The sequence below is a fragment of the Medicago sativa genome, chromosome 4 (genome assembly GCF_051527215.1).
Source record: "Medicago sativa cultivar Bolivia chromosome 4, Bolivia_mono, whole genome shotgun sequence".
In the NCBI taxonomy this organism is placed as follows: domain Eukaryota; kingdom Viridiplantae; phylum Streptophyta; class Magnoliopsida; order Fabales; family Fabaceae; genus Medicago; species Medicago sativa.
The window spans coordinates 7747409-7768342 of NC_140752.1; the positions used below are offsets into that span (position 1 = coordinate 7747409).

At 33.3% G+C, this 20934-nt stretch overlaps 1 protein-coding gene, 1 long non-coding RNA gene and 1 pseudogene across 4 annotated transcripts; 2 read left to right on the forward strand and 1 right to left on the reverse strand.

Moving 5' to 3' along the window:
• Nucleotides 1–4387: 4387 nt before the first annotated feature.
• Nucleotides 4388–6373, forward strand: LOC146925946 (pseudo histidine-containing phosphotransfer protein 6-like). Of its 2 annotated transcripts, none has more exons than XM_085708058.1 (5): nucleotides 4388–4728; nucleotides 4932–5062; nucleotides 5168–5354; nucleotides 5623–5695; nucleotides 6086–6373. In XM_085708058.1, the coding sequence occupies exons 1-4, from the start codon at nucleotides 4696–4698 to the stop codon at nucleotides 5653–5655; spliced, it is 384 nt and encodes a 127-aa protein (XP_085564184.1). In that variant the 5' UTR covers nucleotides 4388–4695; the 3' UTR covers nucleotides 5656–5695; nucleotides 6086–6373. The 2 variants fall into 2 exon arrangements, with proteins under 2 accessions (XP_085564184.1, XP_085564183.1); XM_085708057.1 differs by having other exon boundaries at nucleotides 4557–4728; nucleotides 5168–5311.
• Nucleotides 6374–10489: 4116 nt separating this feature from the next.
• LOC146925947 (uncharacterized) lies at nucleotides 10490–12001 on the forward strand (annotated as a pseudogene).
• Nucleotides 12002–13978: 1977 nt separating this feature from the next.
• Nucleotides 13979–15185, reverse strand: LOC146925948 (uncharacterized). 2 transcript variants are annotated; one of them, XR_015008097.1, is made up of 2 exons: nucleotides 14452–15185; nucleotides 13979–14331 (listed from the first exon to the last, which is right to left on the reverse strand). It is a non-coding gene; the product is annotated as an uncharacterized LOC146925948 (long non-coding RNA). The 2 variants fall into 2 exon arrangements; XR_015008098.1 differs by having other exon boundaries at nucleotides 14448–15185.
• Between the last annotated feature and the right edge of the window lie 5749 nt (nucleotides 15186–20934).

Genomic DNA, 20934 nt, shown 5'->3' on the forward strand with positions numbered 1-20934 from the left:
TCTTTATATTTTCTCCTCGTTAGAGGAACCATGATATGACACTTGGGTATCAACTTAATGGTCGAAGTAGTTTAAATAAGTTACCGAGTCATTGAAGTTGCAAAAGAAAATTCATCAAAAGTGAGTTACATAAAAGTTGAGTGTAAATAAAAAAAATCATTAAAAGTTGCTTAATTTGATTATCATCGAGGTAAAATAGTAAAATTTTTTTGAAAGAAGGTAAAATATAATTGAGTTGTATAAATGTGACATGACATTGTGATAGCCATTTGAAATTGATTATAGAACTAAGTTTAAGTTACAAATTTGTCATTGGAGATAATCTTAAAAGTTGAAATGAGATCTAAAAAATTAATGATACTAGGAAGGTCTTTGCTATCCTGAGGACTAGGTCTTTGTTGACCTAAGTCTTTGGCCTGTGCTTTTGAATTGAAGCCATTAAGGGGCAGTTTGTTTTGGATTATTTTGAAAAAAAATCTATTTTAAAAAATCACTTTTATTATTTTAGTAATGTCTTCCCTCAAAATTTATTTTTTGTTTTAGATTTTTAAAAATCTATTTTGTTAAGAAAATCATTTTTTAATCATAAAATGAAAAGCTATTTTTAGAATCTAGTTTTTATTAAACAAACAAAAATTAACTTTCTCTAAAAATCTCTAGAAAAGAATCTCTAAAAAGAGAGATCGTTTTTTTTTAGGGAAGAAATCGTTTTTTTTTTTTAAAGGCACCTTAAATGTGTACATAAATTGAAGTGGTTTTCTTTTGACTCAAAACTGAAGTGAAATGCAAAGCTTGTCACCGTCCACGTCCACTGATTTTAGTTTTCTTTTGAGTCACCGACCAACTAATTTATATGAGATTAATCGTTGTTATATATCATGAGTTAAATGAGCAAATACTTAGAGCACTTACAATAGAGTTCTCAAATATTTAGTACACGGTGTTATGATATTGCAATCAATCTATCGAAAATGAAACATATGTTTAGGGATGGGAATAGGTCAGGTCGGTCTACAGAGGCTTACGGTTTAGCATACGACAGACCACGCCAGACCAAGCTTTTTTCTTAAATAGAGAAGACTTAGGTTTTTTTTTAGAATTCTACTCTTCTTCTAGCACAAAACACTCGCGCCCAACTGAAATTACCAATTTACCCCTGTGCTACTTAAGTAACGCGGCGTGAATTAACTTACGCAATTGTTAATTTCAGTGTGAGTTAAGTTGCGCAGCGCATGTTAAGATGCGTAGATTTTAACACTTGCGTTACTTAATTAACGCATGGGTATTTTCGGCATTTTAGTTAGGCGCGAGCGTTTTATGCTGGGAGAAAAACAGAATTCTCAAGCCATCATTTACAATTTCAAAGTCCACAGTACCGCCTTCATTCTCAAGCAATGTGAGATTTTTTGGTATATTAGAGAATATGATAGAAGACGTACTCAAAAGGCAATATGACATGAAATATAGTAGTCATTTGTATATGTACACGGGATAGTGAAAAACATGATTATGAAGTCAAGACAATTATAGTTTGTTTAATCTGCAGCTGATTACGTCAACACAAAGCATGCTTCCATTTAGACATCCACACTAAACAAAAAGTGCATACTATATTTATGTGACCGATCCAATAGACCTAAAACAAAATTTGGCACGAGGCCTTTTTAAAATTTACAATAGTGTTTATATACACAATATAATGATAGCCTTAGTTGACATAACAAAACTGATCAGCTGAAATAATCCTAACTGATTCAATAAGCAAATAATTGAACAGGTGATAAGTCTAAGGATTCGGCTCTTCTAAAGTGAGTTGCTCAAAATTAGATAATATCATGCAATTAAATGTAAATATAGTAGATACATTATATAAATTATGAGTTTGTTCTTTAAAAAAAAAAAATTTATGAGTTTGTTATAATAACAACTCTTAATTTTCTCCCTTTACACTTTACTATTTTTGCCCTAAGTCTAATACCCTACCCTCCCTCAACATAATAATCTATTTACAACAAAATATTATGATGCAATTAATTAGTTTAGACACATAAACTAGTATATGCTCCCATAGTGCTTTTTATATGTGATCATTTGCCTTTGAATTTGATATAGGACCATAACATATAATGTTGCCTTAAGGGCTGCCACATTACCAATGTAAATTCATTTGAAAAATCTTATTTTACTCTTTCTCAATGCTTATGTACGTCATTAATAATTCAGATTTCAGACCCAGCTCCTTCCCTCCATATTCAAAGCAAAGGTGTGCACACACAAAGAGACAAAAATCAAAGTTTAATATTCCTCATATTAATCCATGCCAACCATGGTCTAAACTTTTCACCACCTGTGGTGACTCTCAACTCTGACTTTTATGCACACCAACAATCACTAGCTAGCTATTTGGAGGAAGCAATTGATCTTTCTTTTTTCACCTTTGCTTTTTCTCCCTTGGGAAAGTAGAAAAAGGTTACAAAGGGAAAGGGATAAGTGAAATTGTATGCTAAAGGTAAATTATGTTCATGGTGGATGAAAGTTTGTCACCTTAAATACAAGAAAAAGCCTGAAAGGGAAAAGCCAGTTTTTGCCAAAGTGGGTTTAATTTGAACCGAATGTTGTACTATGTGTATATATAACGACAAATACTACTCATTGGTCATTTTGATTATGTTACCTTGAGTATTATGGTAACTTGTCTATCGTGAATTTTTTTATAAATTCATTTTCTTTTAGTTTTATTGACATTGAATTTGAATTTATATTGTTCTGGATGTATTATACCATTGACCAAGTTTTTACATAAACTTGAATCTAAATAAATTTTATTTGAGCACACATACAAAGATGATAATATTTTTTAAAAAAATGATATTAAATGATGTGACTAAATTATTCTCTTTTAAATTTTATCATTTATATGTGTTTGTTCAAATTTTTTGATTTGAAGTTGTGTGTAAGTAAGCATTTGATCTCTATACCAGTTAAAGTGAATTGATATTTATTTTTAATAAAAAAACAATTATACTTTAATTGATATTTATATGTACTTGTTACTTACTACTCCTACATACATTAATAAGACATAAGTTATGTGCATTTGAATATTTAATGGGGGAGAGGTTACCGGCTACAGGAGGCTGTCGGATGATGGTGGGAATGTAACGGCGCATCAACCTGCAAAGAACAAACGCATGCATGCTATTTGACCGGGGACTGGAATGGAACAAACAGTAGGTACCCTCCTCTCCTCCTACACTTTCACTTCACCTGCTCAATTTGTAGGATGGTCCGGTGGGTAACACACAGTTCACCTCGATAACTCAAAACTATTGCACGCTCTATGCTACTTACATTTTTGCTTAGGATAATACTGCTGTTTTGTCTCACTAATAGTGTTGTGTTGGTTGTTAGTAATAAGTTGAACACCACTCAAAATTTTAAGATTATTAGATTTATGATCCCCCTTTCATTTATCAAATGTTAAACCTTTCATTTTTTTAAGTAATAACTTCAAACTCACACTCACTATATAACTGTGTGGTTTAGGAGAATTGACACGGTTCAAGGCTTTGTACGCACAACTGCTCTTCCATTGATTTATTTACAAAAACTCAACCAAAACATACTTAAACATGCTAGAATGACTCTTAATTAATGCCAAAATTGACTTTTTAGATTCATTCAATAAATGATGTATGTGGTCTTAATATAGACTACATACATCATTTGTTGAATGAATCTAAAAAGTGAACTTTTGCTTATAATAGTGACTGGAGGGAGTACTACTTTTATCATTCCCAATACAATATATTCCACTTTTCCCTTTATTTATACATTTTTCTTAATATATGTGTAAAACAAAATTGTGTCAATTAAATTGGGACGGAGGTAGTAACCTCTTAGATGATTTTTACCTCAGAATCACAAGAAACCAAGTCACATGTGAATGGAAGGTGGAATCATACGTGGCAGCCCAAAATGGTTAAAGGTAGTATAGTATTCCCGTTGTTTTAAAATGAGTGTAGCTTTAGGATTTGACACACAGATTAAGAAATAGAATGAAATAATCATTGGATATAACGCTTTTATTAAACTGCCCTTACTTTATAAGAAAAAGACAAAATTAAAGTTGCATTGAAAATTGTGTGAGAGAAAAGTTGGAGATGGTAAAGTTGGAAGGAAAAAATTAAAGTTGTATTGGAAATGTAAAGCGACACTCATTTTGAAACAAATTTTTTTGGCTAAAGCGACACTCATTTTGAAACGGAGGGAGTATGACTCTATTAATTAAAATAGAAAATGAAGGGATGGTCCAACCAACGCTTTAAATACCAATGTGATATTCCCGCGACAACACAAAAAAGTACTTCTACTGTTAGTGACAAATAAACTTTGAAATGAAAGTGATAGTAAGTACATACACCGATACACACTGTAGCTTCTTCTTGGCCCCTACATTGTAATGTAACCCACTAATTCCATCACCATATAACACTTCATTCCATTTCCAGTACAATATTAGTGTTGCTTATTCAATCTCTCTATATATATCTATCTATCTATCACTTTGATTCCAAATTAATATCAAACTTGGTTAACATTATTATACAATATTACATTCATTTCACTTACTCAGCCAAAACGGGTCTCCCTCTTTGGTTGCTTGGATTGGGTCCGGACCTCTTGTGGGCCGACATGAACCGCCTCCTCTCCTTCCTCTTCCACCAGGTACGTATGTTTCAGAGACTAAATTGACGAATTTTATATATAAGTTTTTTAAAAAAAAAATAAGTTTTACATAATGCTAGTTAGTGTTCTTTTTGGAATGAAAACTATATATAGATATATAATTTATTATAAATGTACAAAGTAGACAAAAAAAAAAAATTCTATTCAAAAAAATATATTCATATATAGTTTTTTTCTTATAGGGAGTATTGGATGAGCAATTCTTGCAGCTCCAGCAGCTACAAGATGAGACATCACCAAACTTTGTCTCTGAGGTTGTCAACATATATTTCCACGAATCTGAGAAGCTTCTCAGGAATCTAAGAGCATTGCTGTAATAATCTCTTATTATTTTCCTAACAAGTAATTATCTTAATAATATAAATATTTTTACTATAACTTTGCATTTTAATTTTAATTTTTACATGAATTTATTCAGGATGGAGAGAGAATTTATGGACTATAAGAAAATGGGGATTGATTTGAATCAGTTTATGGGAAGCAGCTCAAGCATTGGTGCAAAAAGAGTGACTAATGTTTGTGTTGCCTTTCGTGTCGCTACTGAACAGAACAACCGTGCTGGGTGGGTGCCTATACTCCCTCTTTATTCGTGCATTCTTTATTCGGTACGAATTCATGCAATTTTAGTGTATGTTTGATATTAAGGTGGATATATCAGAATCACCATGTTTCATCGTGATTTTGTAGATGTAGAAGGTACAAAGTGTAGTTTTTAAAAAACCATAGTGGATCGTTGTGATTTTGACCTATCCATCGTGCTATCAAACACTATCCATTATGCACTGTGATATGTAGTACAAAATAGTACAGTAAAATAACATTTTTCTAAGCAATTAACTGTTATCGTTTATGTGCCCATCCAACCAATTGCAGATGCTTCAGAGCGTTGGAAATGCTGGAACATGAATATTGCTATCTCAAGAACAAATTGCACGAACTATTCCAAGTAAAGTTGCACTCAACCTATTAAGCTAGCTAGCAGCCTAGTATATCTACAAAGTTTTGTCTTGTTTCAACTAAGTGATCAATAAATCTAATTATCAAATTATATTAAATGAAATAGGATATGATTTATTGATTTAATTATAGAAAATAGACGTGCGCATGGTGCATGAGTAATTATGTTAGACAAAATTAACGACTCAAGTCATTGACAAAAAAAAATGAAATTTCACTAATTTCTTCGTCGCAGAATTTAGAGACAAAATTATAGTGGAATTTCATGTTTTCCCTCTCTAAATTTCCTTGCTAATTTTTGTTTTTTTAGTGTGAGTCAATTTATGATACATCCTCTCATTATTAATGTTTATCATGATTCATATGTTAATGATCACAGATTGAACAGCAACGAGCTTTGGCAGCTGGAGTGAGGTATCCAGTGCAGAATGAATAAAGTATTAAGATTTTCTTCTTTTCTACTTTCCATGTTAAATCTTTTCTAGTTTCGTAAGGCTGAGGGCACATCTTTCCTGTTTTAGACAAACCAAGCTAAACATCTCTTTTTTACTTGGTTGGGTAGGGAATAGAAAAAAGGGGGGGCTCATTCTGGATTGTGGATTCTCTTATTTATGTGGTAGATTCTCGACTCATTTTTTTGAATTAAAGTGGATCAAATCTATTGAAAGTTGTTGGTGGTTTTTATGTTTACTATTCATAGAAATTATGCTGCATTTGCATTTTAACTCTAGAGAGAAATTAATGAAAATGATGGAAATGGAGAGAATAACATTAAAAAAATGAAGCAGGACAAAACATCATATTAAATACTCCCTTTCTCTTATAATAAGTATCGCATTTGTAAAAGAAAATTTGTTCTAAAATAAAGGTAAATTTTAGTTTTTATAATCTTGATTATTTTTTTCAATCATACATCAACTTGTTTTTTTTATTGATCATGATCATATATATGTGGAAACAAGAAGTTAATAACAGTAGCTTCGGAAAAAACACATTATCTCCGGTATATCGCCTCTTGGACGTGGAAACAAACCGATCGGCTTATAGTGTGTTTGTTTCCACATTGAATTTGCCTCCCACCGTGCGTTTATCTAACTTCAAACTTTCAAGCTTCATAATTATCACGGCAAGAGTGCATGCGAGAAAAATGGCTCAAACGATGCATTAGTCTATAGCAAAAAATCAACCTCAACATGATTTGAAACCGAAGCTGGCATCTGCTGCTTCTTCTCGCCAAGCTCAATTCAAATAGGACTGTTTGGGCTTCTTCAATGATTTGTTTCGTATCCTCCTGTTTATTATTACAAAGGTGTTCATTCCCTCCAAGGTCTCCATAGCCACATTGATTTTTTTTTTTTAATCAGCAAAATTTTATTAAAACCATATCTCTGCACAAGACGAACAGAGATCAATGTTACAGAAAGTATAAATTAAAGGCACCGTATATAAGCGGAACACCCGAAAACAAACACCAACAAAGACACCCCTGCGATCAACACTCATAAAGACAACACCCACGAAAATAAACATCATCCCCTAAAAGTGACTCAACTTGCCGACCAATGAAAAACGACATCCATAACATTCATCGCCACTGCACACCCCAAAAGAACACCCATGTAATAGAGAACCTACTCCTCATCACAAACATCGAGCCACGTCCGAAGAACTCCTTTTCTAAAGATCATTCAGCTTCCACCACCGCGCAACCTCCGATCCACCGAAAGAACACCAAAAAAGCTCAAAATCAAACTTGAATCAAAGAACTGACTTCCGATCTCGAATCAAAAGTGATCGGCCCACCAGACTTCAGAACCAAATCAGAAGAGAACTCCTTACCCCCGGTCCACCAGAGAAACACCGTACCAACCATACAAGATTGCGGCTAGACGCCCATTCCCGATCTCGAAGCAAAACAACCGGCCCATTAGAAACCAACACACAATACGTAAGACAGACGACAAGATTTGCGGTGGAGCAAACATCACTCAAAAAGGAAAAACAGAGGCGGTTATTTTGTAAGGTTTGAAATGAATATATATAAAGATTAAAGAGTGATACCTCTTACATTACAAATTGATATTGTAACACTGAATTATGCTCAAAATAAATCTAATATGGTTTCAAAGTATATCTATTGATAGAACTTAGAAGACCACCATTTATATCCATGTATTAAGTTCAGTATTGCTCGAGCAAAGACACACTCAATGAATGAAGCTATATGTAATGCGCAAAGGCACCGTTTTAGAACATGAATTATAAGCATACTTGGATGAAACCACCGACAGGCATGATCAAGTGCAATGTAGATGCAGCTACTTTCAACAATAATTTTATAATGGGACATGATATGTGTTTTCGCGACTCTACGTGATCATTCTTGTTCAGCAAATCAAACTTATCTCATTCGTCCGCACCAGTTCTAGAGGCCGAGTCTTTAGGCTTACTAGATGCTATTAAAAGTGGCTATTTCAAATGGAAAGCATGATGTTATGTTTGAAACTTATTCAAAAGTTTTGTTTGATGCTCTCACCACCACCACTACTCCCATCAATGAGATTGGTGATCTTGTATCCCAATGTTCAAGTTTCTTATTCAATAGATTCGAATTTGTATTGTCAAATGTTAGGAGGCAAGCAAACAGAATTACTCATAATTTTACTATAGCATCGCTATCTTACCCTAACCTTCACACTTTTTGTTAGGACCTAGTATGAGAGGGTGTTTTAAGTAATTAGTAGTTAGTTAGTTAGGTTTAAGTATATAAAGGGGAATTCTTAGGAGTTTAGAGGAGGATGGAATAAGTTTCTGTTTAGGGCCAGAGTAGGATTCCTCTCTGAGTTGTGTCGGAGCTTTGCTCTGGGAGTAGTTAGAGAAACATCGCTCTTATACTATTTTACTATTTTCATTCGTATCAATAAAACACCCTATTTTCCTTAATTACCATCTGTTTCATCTTCTTGTTTGGTTGTGTTACCATTGATTCTTGGTAGGATCTATTGGTTCCTATCAATTTGGTCCGACCTACCGGATACGAGTAACATCACCTCCTTTAACCCCTAAACACTCAACCGTACACCAGAAACCGTACACCAGTCCAGCCAGTCAGTAGAATTTTGAAACCTCCATCATTCCCCTAATTTTTCTCTACAAATTAACAAACCCCCTTATCCCTCTTATCTGATAGAGGCAAATTCCCAAGCTCAGACTTGAGGACAAGTCTGTTTTTCAAGACGGTGGCAATGTTAGGACCTAGTATGAGAGGGTGTTTTAAGTAATTAGTAGTTAGTTAGTTAGTTAGTTAGGTTTAAGTAGATTATTAGTAAGTGGCCCGTTAGGATTAGGATTTAATAATAAGTGGCCCATTAGAGTTAAATACTAGAATGTTCTCTTTATTTGTATATAAAGGGGAATTCTTAGGAGTTTAGAGGAGGATGGAATAAGTTTCTGTTTAGGGTCAGAGTAGGATTCCTCTCTGAGTTGTGTCGGAGCTTTGCTCTAGGAGTAGTTAGAGAAACATCTCTCTTCTACTATTTTACTATTTTCATTCGTATCAATAAAACACCCTATTTTCCTTAATTACCATCTGTTTCATCTTCTTGTTTGGTTGTGTTACCATTGATTCTTGGTAGGATCTATTGGTTCCTATCACTTTTCATCATGTAATACCTACTTTGTATCCATTTTGAATGAAATAAATTAGATTTGTCTCATTAAAAAACATAGATTCTATCAATTATTATTCCACCTATCATTTATATTCATGCACAAAAACCATTAATGGTAGACATGAAGAGTTATGTGAAGGAAAAAAAAAAATCTAAAATGAGTTTATAAAAGAGTGATTGCATTCAACTCACAAGCCATATTTGTAAAGTCTATAGAAGAGGTTATAAATGAGTTTATGAATTCATTTCAAACTATATTTTTTTTCTTTCTATGTGGAACTTAGATTTATGCAAAATTAATATATGTTGTCATTGTTGTATATATTCTTGCAAACATATATTCTTACAGTGATCTTATCCATGCAAAAGAAGAGAACCCTGCTTACACCGGGTCGTGTCAATCAAATCAATTCAGTAATACTTCATCAGGTTTGTGTATGTGTGGATATATGCAAAAGGCACCATATGCATATGGAAGAAGTAAATAGAAAAATAGATATTTACAAGTACCAAACAATTAAGGGAAGATTTTTATTCCAACACTTTCCAAAGCTCTGCTTCTTTCTGCCAAACAATTCGATATATAATGTCACTATAGAGAATCTAGCTATCTACATATATTGGTCAAAAGTTCAATGTGACCCAACCATTTACACTGTATTGTCTGCATCACATTGAAAATTAAAAACCATAAATGAATCAAGCTAGTTTAGCTATTGAATTGAATTCCCCTCGGCTGAGTAATGGCAAAATTGATGTTAATTTAATTGTAATGATCCTTTTGTTAGAATTTTTTTTTTTTCTGCCCTACTTTATTCCCAAAAATACAAAAATACCCTACTTTTTCGAAAAAATGCAAAAATGCCCTACTTTTCAGTACCATGCAACTGCCAGTTGCGAGGTACCTAAAAGCTGCAGCCATACCACGCAACTGCAACCTGCGAGGCATTTTGTGTGTTTTTTTTTTTAATTTTTAAATACCTCTCAACTTGGAGTTGAGAGGTATAATAAGGACAAAAAAATTTCATAACATGCATGGAACACGTAACTTGTAGCATGGAAAAATAATACTCCCTCCGTCCCCATATTACTTGACCTATTTAGCATATAAGATGTTAAATTCGTCTCGATTAATATTTTTATACAGAAAGGCATGGAGAGCAAAGAATAAGGCAATTGAATCAATTTATGGTAACTGAGATGAGTCTTATAAAGAACTACCACAGTGGTTGATGGTTATGGAAAAAGATTTGCCAGGAACAATTATCGATTTTCAAACGGTCCCATCAACAGAAGTGGTCAATGAGACTGTCTTCAAGCGTCTCTTTTGGGCCTTTCGTCCGTGCATCTTGGGTTTCGAATTCTGCAAACCAATTGTCCAGATTGACGCAACTTGGTTGTATGGTAAATACAAAGGAACATTGTTGTTAGCTGTTGCGCAAGATGGGAACAACAAGATATTTCCCATTGCTTTCGCAATCGTGGAAGGCGAGACCAAGGAGGCATGGAGTTTCTTTTTGAAAAATCTAAGGCAACATGTAACCCCAAAGGCGAACATATGTCTCATTTCTGATAGACATGTTTCGATAAAGAGCGCGTATGATGATCCACACAATGGATGGCACGATGCTCCGACAAGCCATGTGTTTTGTGTCCGACACATTGCACAAAACTTTATGCGATCGTTCAAGGATGGAGAACTTAAGAAGAAAGTTGAAGGCATGGGTAAAAATTATATCTCTTTCCTTGTAAATTTGACATATTATTTGTTTAAATAACACACATCTAACTTTTTTCAAAACAATGCAGGTTACGCCATGAACATCCCAACATTTGAATACTACCACTCTGAAATCGCTGTTGCAGACCGAAAGGCTTTAGCATGGGTGGACAACATTCCTAAAGAAAAGTGGACTCAATCACATGATGATGGTCGACGATGGGGCCACATGACAAGTAACTTGGTAGAGTCACAAAACAACGTGTATAAGGGTATTCGAGGACTCCCGATCACAGCTATTGTGAAAGCATCATATTACAGGTTGGCAGCCTTGTTTGCTAAAAGAGGACATGAGGCAGCGGCAAGGGTAAATTCTGGTGAGCCATTCTCAGAAAACATCATGAAATATCTCAGGGATGAGGCTCATAAATCCAACAGTCATCATGTCACTCAGTTTGACCGGGATCGGTATACCTTCTCCGTCCGTGAAACCATCGACCATAAAGAAGGATTACCAAAGGGAGAATACAAGGTGGACCTGCAAAATAAATGGTGTGACTGTGGACGATTCAGAGCGTTACACCTACCATGCTCACATGTTATTGCCGCATGTTCTAGCTTTTCTCACGACTACAAGACTTTTGTCGATCCAAAATTCACGAATCAGTGTGTATACGCCGTATACAACATCCACTTCGACGTGGTTTACCACCAGACATATTGGCCTAATTATGAAGGACTGAAGGTGGTTCCCAACAAGTCCATGCGTCGGGCAAAGAAAGGTCGTCCACCAATTACTCGCATTAGGACCGAGATGGACGATGTGGAAACCGAGAGAAGATGCGGCGTTTGTAGGATGCCTGGTCATTCCCGCAAAGATTGCATTAATATTACACATCAGTAGAAATGCAGTATTTAATATTTATTGTATTTCGTTTTTTTATTTTATAAATATTATGATTATTATTATAATTACCTTTTTTAAATTAAGTCATTATTACTCTGTCTGTCCCATATTACTTGACCTAGTTGACTCTGTCGCGTATGCCAATGCACAATTTTAAACTTAAATTTCTTTAATAATCTAGTAGAAAAAATTACGAAAATTTGATATTTTAAAAATATTAATCGAGACGAATTTAACATCTTATATGCTAAATAGGTCAAGTAATATGGGGACGGAGGGAGTATTATTTTTCCATGCTACAAGTTACATGTCCCATGCATGTTATGAAATTTTTTTGTCCTTATTATACCTCTCAACTCCAAGTTGAGAGGTATTTAAAAATAAAAAAAAAAAACACACAAAATGCCTCGCAGGTTGCAGTTGCGTGGTATGGCTGCAGCTTTTAGGTACCTCGCAACTGGCAGTTGCGTGGTACTGAAAAGTAGGGCATTTTTGCATTTTTTCGAAAAAGTAGGGTATTTTTGTATTTTTGGAAATAAAGTAGGGCAGAAAAAAAAAATTTCCCTTTTGTTAAGTTCAGCTATTAGACATGATCATATGGTACAATAAATGAAGATCTCACAATCTATATGGACTCTACATCATTGTCACATCTTCTTGAATGAAATTGATTAGTATAATTTTGTTTGGTATACGCCAATTTTAAAGCCAAGGTACTATTTGCATTTACTTTTTATGCTAAATATGCTTTTAAAAAACATAAGTATGGTTTATTGAAGTGAATAGGTTTTTCAAAAACCCTAAGTTTGGCCTTGATGCTAAACGAGCCAAGTTAGGTCTTAAATAAGTTACTCCCTCCGTCCCGGAATAACTGACCAATTTTCTAAAAAAAAGTGTCCCAAAATAACTGACCCATTTCAATTTTCAATACAACTTTCATCATTCCCAATACAATATAACACTAAATAATACTACTTTTATCATTCCCAATACAATATATTCCACTTTCCCCTTTATTTATACACTTTTCTTAATCTGTGTGAAAAACCAAAGTAGGTCAATTATACCGGGACGGAGGTAGTAGCTTATAGGCCTTTGTCGGGCGGCCTAACCTGCTTTTATCTCTAGTAATGATGTGGAATTTATATGAACCGTCAGATCTTCATTTAACGTGTCATGTCATGGTGTTTAACGATTGAACTTAATGTAAAAACTATTTTAATCGATACGTTACGGTTATACGAACGAAATTGCTAATTCTTAAAACATATAGAGATTAATTCAATCAATGGTTAAAATTTTAAGAAAGAAATTGTCTATTCAGTAATTTTGTGCCTTAAGCTAGCTAGCCGATTTACTAATGTGAAACAAGTGTGCATATTGCCATATACTATTCATGAATCACATTCGACAACATCAAATATTTGACAAAATATTCAACAGAATCAGTACATAGGAACACTTGTACACTATTTTAATTTGAGTCAAGCAAGCAAGGCACATTCACTTAATACTTTTGTTTTGATATGGTTACTTACATTCATGTTGTTGACCAAAGTACAAAATATTCAATCAAAAAACCAGGGCCTAATTTAGTGTGTGATCACTGGTCAGTCCATATTAGAAACAACACACTGAATTGAATCTGCATGGCAACTGAAACATTAACCATGTCTTGTCTAGTTCATGTACAGATAATATTCCATAGAGTTACTCTCTGAATCTGAACTTTATTTTTGGTAACTATAGTCAATAGGTACGTAGTTGGTAGCACCATTGGGACACTAGATTTTTTACATGTCACATTGAATTCATGTATATAGATTGATCTCTCTTGTAGTCTTGTGCATTCTACAACTGTATAACTCACTGTTCATAAACTAGCCATACGGGCCATAATGAATTTCCAATTCAAGGAGTTCCAAATGTTGATGTATATATTGATTTAAGATTTTCTATTTTTGAAAATACTGATGTAAAAAGATATAGATATATCATTCGGTTGGATACCAAGTTTTCAAAAAATAAAATTAAGAGATACAATAAATTTGAACACAACAGCTGACAATGAATGGGTTGCACTTCTGTACCATAGTGGATTTTTATGGTATATAACATTGGCCAATAAGAGTGTGCCATGTGGCACATCTTTTTTTTTTAAAAAAAAAAAATGAAACTACCAACACGTGAGAAGGAAAAAACCCAGAAGCTTCACACCTTTTTCTTCTTCTTCTTCCTTAATCCTCTTCAATACAAAACCCACCCACCACTGGTAGCCTCCGCCTCCGCCGCCGTCGACCTGCCACACCCTGTTCTTCTTCCTTCCTCTTCAAATCAAAAGTAAATTACACAGCAAACACATAAATTCCATTCTTTCAGTACTGTTCAACTTACACAGATATTCTATACTATTCAATTCAATTAATTCAACAAACATACATACATACATACATACAGGAGGTTTGAATGTTGATGGTGAAGCCGATCCCTGGACTTTGTTGTTGGTATGTATTTATCCATCCCTTCCATATATCTATCTTGTTTGCAAGTTCATTTTCTTGTGAGCTTTGATTTTGGAATCTTAAACCCACCGAATTAAGTTTTCTATCCTCGACGGCGGCGGAGGCGGAGGCTACCAGCGGTGGGTGGGTTTTGTATTGAAGAGGATTAAGGAAGAAGAAGAAGAAAAAGGTGTGAAGCTTCTGGGTTTTTTCCTTCTCACATTGTGGTAGTTTCATTTTGTTTTTTTTTTAAAAAAAAAAAGGATGTGCCACATGGCACACCCTTATTGGCCAATGTTATATACCATAAAAATCCACTATGGTACAGAAGTGCAACCCACAATGAATTGATACATGTGGTAAATGATTTTGGTTCTTTTAAGACATGGTCATCACTCTATGCCTGTGTTTGGTGTACCGGTGGGATTGAAAAAAACTCGGTTTGCATAGAAGCTACAATTAGTAGAGTTTGGCTTTTGCTTTAAAATTTGCATTGGGAGATGTGTTTCACTGTGATTCTTGGATGCAAAAGCTATACCAAACACACACTATATCAATCAAAATCATCATTTTGTCTTTCATTATTTACACAGTGAATGACGAATAAATGTTTTGATTGGTGCAAATTCAAATGAGTAACTCATACACACCTTTTTTTTTTTAAGGGACTACACACCTTTCGTTGATAAGCAAATAAGAGATTTTTATTGCAATTAGTAGATTTTAAAAACATACAAATTTTTTCTTTAAAAAAAACATTTTTAGCATTTAAATATAGATTGTGTTAAAAGTAGAGATTGTAAAAATAATTAGGAGTGTTAAAAATCTTAAATATAAAAAAATCTAAACACTATTGAGAGAATCAAAATTAGGAGTGTTAAAAATCTTATCCTATTAATAGTTAATACTCATTTTTCTATTTGGTACAATTTAGGTTAAATAACATCAAGAATCTTTTAAGTTTGAGGTTTGTATCAGATTAATCATTTACGATATTTTGGTCACACATAAGTCCTTTAAATTTGAGATTTGTTATAAATTGGTTCTTTAAGTTATTTTGATCACACATCAGTCCTTTAAGTTTGTAAACGTTTTCAATTTAGTCATTCTATTAACCAAACATTACAAAAATGATGATGTAGCAGCAAGACTAAATTGAAAACGTTTAAAAGAGAGTTGGAAAAAGAGTTTCATAGCACTCATCAATAAAAATTATTCAAACATCCATAATGTTTCATTTTCTTTAATTATATTCAAATAAAAAAATAAAACATTTAGTATATATATATATATATATATATATATATATATATATCTTAGAATTTTAGTTTGTTAAAAAAAAGTGATATATGAGCATAAAAAAAAATTAAAGCAAAAGAGAGGTATTTTAGAATACCTCATGAGAACGAACAAACAATAACATTCTCATCAATAATCATCATCATAATCAACAACCTCAACATTTCCACCACCACCACCTCAACATTTCCACCACCACCACCACCATCCATTTGCCAGCATTCGAACCTGAGACATGTTGGTAATGTTTTCACACAATTACCATACAGACCAAGTGATGCTGGCGGTTGACTTTGCATATGGTTTAGTTTTAAATTGTATAAAATCAAACTTGGGCTTTAGTGAATAAGCCCAGGCCGAACAACAATTACTAATTAGAACGCTGGTATTATTATTACATTTCAACTGAAGTTTATTTCATAAAAAACAAGACTAAAATGTATTGATACCGACCAAAAACAAAGGCAATCAGGGTTAACTTAGTTGATAAAAAGTTAACTCGTTCATAAAATTGTATGTTCAACTTTTATTGTGAGTGTGATGATCTCTCTAGTTGATAATTTGTAGGTTCTTCTTTTGGTATTCATTGAATCTTAACGTTGTTCTAATTATGATGAGTCTCCGGAACCGAACTCACATGAACTTTTTGTTATAAAAGAAAACTAATTAAAAAGAGTTAGTATATGAGATAAGAAGGTTTAAGCTACACTATAAGCAACCATCTGATTTACCGCCTAACAAGTATACACCATTACTTAGATTAAAAAAAATTGTTAGTTTTTTAAAATATTGTTTTCTTTTTAAAGAATACAAAAAAGCAAACTCTATCAATTAAAGAGAAAATGCCCCTCGAAAAGTAATCACTTCGATCATATTTATAAGCAAAAATTAATTTGAGTAGTTAATGTATCTTGTCTATAAACGTGACTAAATACATTAATTATTTAATGAATCAATTTTTTTTTGTTTATAAACGTGGCCGGATGAAGTAAACAAAAATAAACATATTGTTGTAGGAAATGGATCCTCTCCTGTCTTTTACATCCTGCAGTCCCTCCTGCACAATCCTGAGCCGTAGGATTAATCCAACGATTTTGTGATTAAAAGATAAAAAATGTCATAATTAGTGGAGACAGAAAAATATCACATTTCAAGTTTCTTCATTTTCCTGGTTTTCTTCTTCCCTGATGTAGTTGTTCTCTTGGGATTTTTTTACAGTAAGAGTGTTGTTGATTTCAGTAACCCAAAATACAAATTAATTGAATCAATCTTTACCATTTTCAAACAAAACCTCAAAATAACATCTCAGCCATTTTTTCTGTCAGCAAAAATAGTAAAGGAAAAGAACAAGAGATGAGAAACAAGCTGGACATAGGTGAAATCATGATCCCCCTCTTTCAATTGCTTTTCACATGCAAAAATGGTGAATTGTTATTTTGGATGTTATGCTTTTCTATTTAAAATTAATATTTTAAAAGAAAAAATCAATTCTGCTAAAACCCATTGTTAATTCCTCCACGATAGGTGAAATTGTGATAGATTATGATTTCTAACAATGATTTTGACAAAGAGATTATGAGATGATGAAGAAATCCCACTACAACAACAACAAGAGGATGAAGAAATTAAAAACAAAATTGAAAAATAAAAAAATTGATTTACCCATCCGTTTCTCTTTCATGTGACGTCACTGTTTTTATTTTCCTTTTCTCTCAGCCGTTGGATTTGTGCAGGAGAGATGGCAGGAGACAATAAGGCAGCAGAGGATCCAGATCCATTGTTGTATTACTTAAAGAGTGATTGTTTTTCTTTTAAAAAAAAAAAAAGGTGCGACTATGTTATGGAGATACTTATATAAAAAGTCTACTGTTTTTCTTTAATGTTGTGTGTTTTTTGTGTAGAGTGGTTCGAAGGCCGACACTACAAATAAAATCATATATCTGAAATTTGTTTTTTTGTAAATGTTAAAAATCTTATATCTGAAATTTCAAAACAGGAAAAATTCGAAATTACAAAATTTTCATGTTTAAAAAATAAAATATTTATTTGTTGTTTGGATTTTGTGCTTGTTTGATATTACAGGAGGTTTGTCGAAATCAGGGTCGGCCAATGTGATTTGACAAATTTCATTCTCAAGTACGAATCTCACATTACTAAATCTCGCCTTTTGGAAAAAATCGATAGAATAATTCAATTCATCCAGATCAATTTTTGCTACTCCATTAAAACGAACTTGAACTCTGATATTATTTGTTGGAGGCAGAGGCGATTGGCTTCATAGCCATGGGCCGGGTAGCATTGGCTACCCCAAAAGAAGAAAAAAACTTGCATGATTGGTATATATTAAATATATATATATATATATTTGACCCCCTCGTAAAAATTGTGTGAGCTTCGTGGCTGATTGGAGGGTTTGTTGATGCTCCTTAGTGCCCTTCTGACACCCCCAACAAGTAGTTGGACACGCTGAATTAATGGTAAAGAAGATGTAAATGATAAAAGGTATATGTGTAGGACATGAAGGTACCCTACAAAATGTGAAATATGGTATCTCTTCAAGCCAACATGTAGCCCATATTCTCCACCATCCCACTTGTATTTCACACGACTTTTACTCATGATATTGGAGAAATATGTCCACGATAAAATCTCTCTAGCCGTTGTTAATTTTTCACAAAAGTCTTTCACTTTGAATGTTATGCTATTCACAAAAGTCTTGATCACATTTATTGGACAATAAATTTTTACCAAAAGAAATAGAATCAACTAGCATGAGAGAGGCTTGTGTTCCTCCATAAAATGTCTTTTGGCTAGATGTCTTGCACGTACATATTATTCTTGCTTTTCACTTATTCTTTCTAGTACACGCAAATGAACTGAATTTCAAGCCACATATGAAAGTGACTTACGACGCTAGCATATTGACATTTTATTGTCAGCATATATGTTGATTCTCGTATTTCAGCATTTTAGCTAAACTAAAACGTATCTTGTCTTGTTATAATCCTAAAAAAAGATATTTTGTTATGAATTTGAAGATTTATTATTTGAGTAACATATGTTGATTCACGTGCTAAGAATAAGAAGCCTTCCTCTCCTCAACAAAAAAAAAAAAATGAAGCATAGTTCCCCAATTAAGTCTGGGTGTAAATTGGGTATCCTCCGCACATAACTGCAAAAACTAATACATCGAGTTTTGTCAGACCAAACAACAAACTCTCATTAAGAGTCTTAACGCCGTTGTTGCATGTCTAATACTAGATTCAAACCTAGGATTTTGGTTAAGCTAAATGAGACTCGTGTTATCTCATCTAAACGATATTGGGTTTTCTAAATAAAATCTAATGTAACTACGTGTGGCTTAGGTAGTATACTTCCGGATAGAAAACTGTATTTTTTTTTTTCAAATAAAAATTTAGGGTGGGAAGATTGCACCCAATTCAAAGCCAGAAAGACATTTAGACTCAAAGAACAATTATTTACACTTACAAAGTAATAATTTTTTGTCAGAAACTTGGAGAGCTTAAAAACGGTATTTTTACTTTTGCAATATATTTTCGGACACATTGGAGGTGGAAAAGTGTCACAATTTTCCTTAAAAAAGAAGAAAGAAATTGTCATATTAATTTGGATTGAGCCTCGGATTAGGAAGATTCTCATATGGTCTAATCTGGGCATTGTTGAACTCTAAACTCTAGAACATGTATGTCATATTTTAATAAAAAATCTAATAAACTTTATTAATTTGTCTTGAAAAATGAAAACAAAAAGAAGATGGTACAATGCAGATATTACTTTTCAACAATGTTGTGTGGCCGAGGGTTTTGGACGGTGCAGGTCCACCACACAACCACCAAATATAGCCTATGTATTGACTATGCAAATTGAATTATAGTCCATTTGGTCAAAATTAAATATAATTGAATATTAATTGGTCATATAGCGGGTTTTAAATTTGAGTTGTTAAATTCAATGTCGTCTATAAATGAATAAATGTTGGATATATAAGAGAGACGACTCATATACTCGGTGGCGGAACCATGATTATTATAAAGTATGGGCAAAAAAAAATGCAACACATTTATAGGGGTTTATATAAGAAATTGCAAGCAAATAATCAATAAATCTAAAGAAATTACCCAATTTATAAGGGTTTATATAAGAAATTCACAGGGATTTACATAAAAAATTGCAAAAAAATTGGGCCGGAGCCTGGGGTCGCCGACCCTTAGAACCGCCGCCCATGCATATACTAATACTTTCAGATTTTGAATGGAGATGTATTGTCTCTCTTCTAGTCCTTGAACATTGGTTTGTTGTTGCACTCGACTTTTAAGACTCCCCAACACAATTAAATGATAGGAGTAGTTTTCTATCTTAGCTTAGAATTTGAAGTTTTGAGTTGGATTGGATTATGACAATCATGGGTGGTGAACTGGTGGTGACTCACCGACTTTAATTTGAAAGAAAGGCTGGCATTGTCACTCCCAATCCCATCATCCATTTCATTCCCATACATTTGGACCCCATTTTGTATATGGTACCTAAAGAGGTATATGTTCCCTCTTCCACTGCCCATTCTATATTAATTTTCCATTCTCATCATTTATGATTTATCTTCACTTTAGGTAGGTTAAGGTTCAGGTGGTAGCCACACTGTTTAAAGATCGGTCGGATTCGCTATTAGATTAATCATCGAGTCGATATAAAAAAAGATTTCGCCAAACAAAAATCAAAGTCGTATTCTTTTTTATGGAGATTCACGTTATCAGCTCTCCAACGATATAATTACTTTGATGCTATGCGGTAAGATTTTGTAAATATCTGCACAAATATCTCCATATAGTAATATATATAGATTGAAGGACTGTTTAAAACTTTATTATATTATGGGTGCATAGTAACTAAACTTAAGATTAGGTATTCAAATTCATGAATTTTGTATAAGATTTTAGTGTTTTTTCAATTGATAATAGTTAATGGATCTTAAAAAGTAAAACGTAAGTCCTAGTCATCTGGATTGTGAAGATTCTATTCTAATTTAGGTAAGATTAAGATAGATTTCTGGAGATTAAGATAGATTTCTGGTTTTGGTAAGTTGCAAAACAACTTCACCTAACTTATACTTAC

Coding starts and splice junctions, on each gene's coding strand:
- LOC146925946 (XM_085708057.1), top strand. CDS start 4,696: ATGAACCGCCTCCTCTCCTTCCTCTTCCACCAG. Junction 5,312..5,622: donor GAACAGAACAACCGTGCTGG/GTGGGTGCCTAT, acceptor AACCAATTGCAG/ATGCTTCAGAGCGTTGGAAA. Junction 5,696..6,085: donor AATTGCACGAACTATTCCAA/GTAAAGTTGCAC, acceptor TAATGATCACAG/ATTGAACAGCAACGAGCTTT.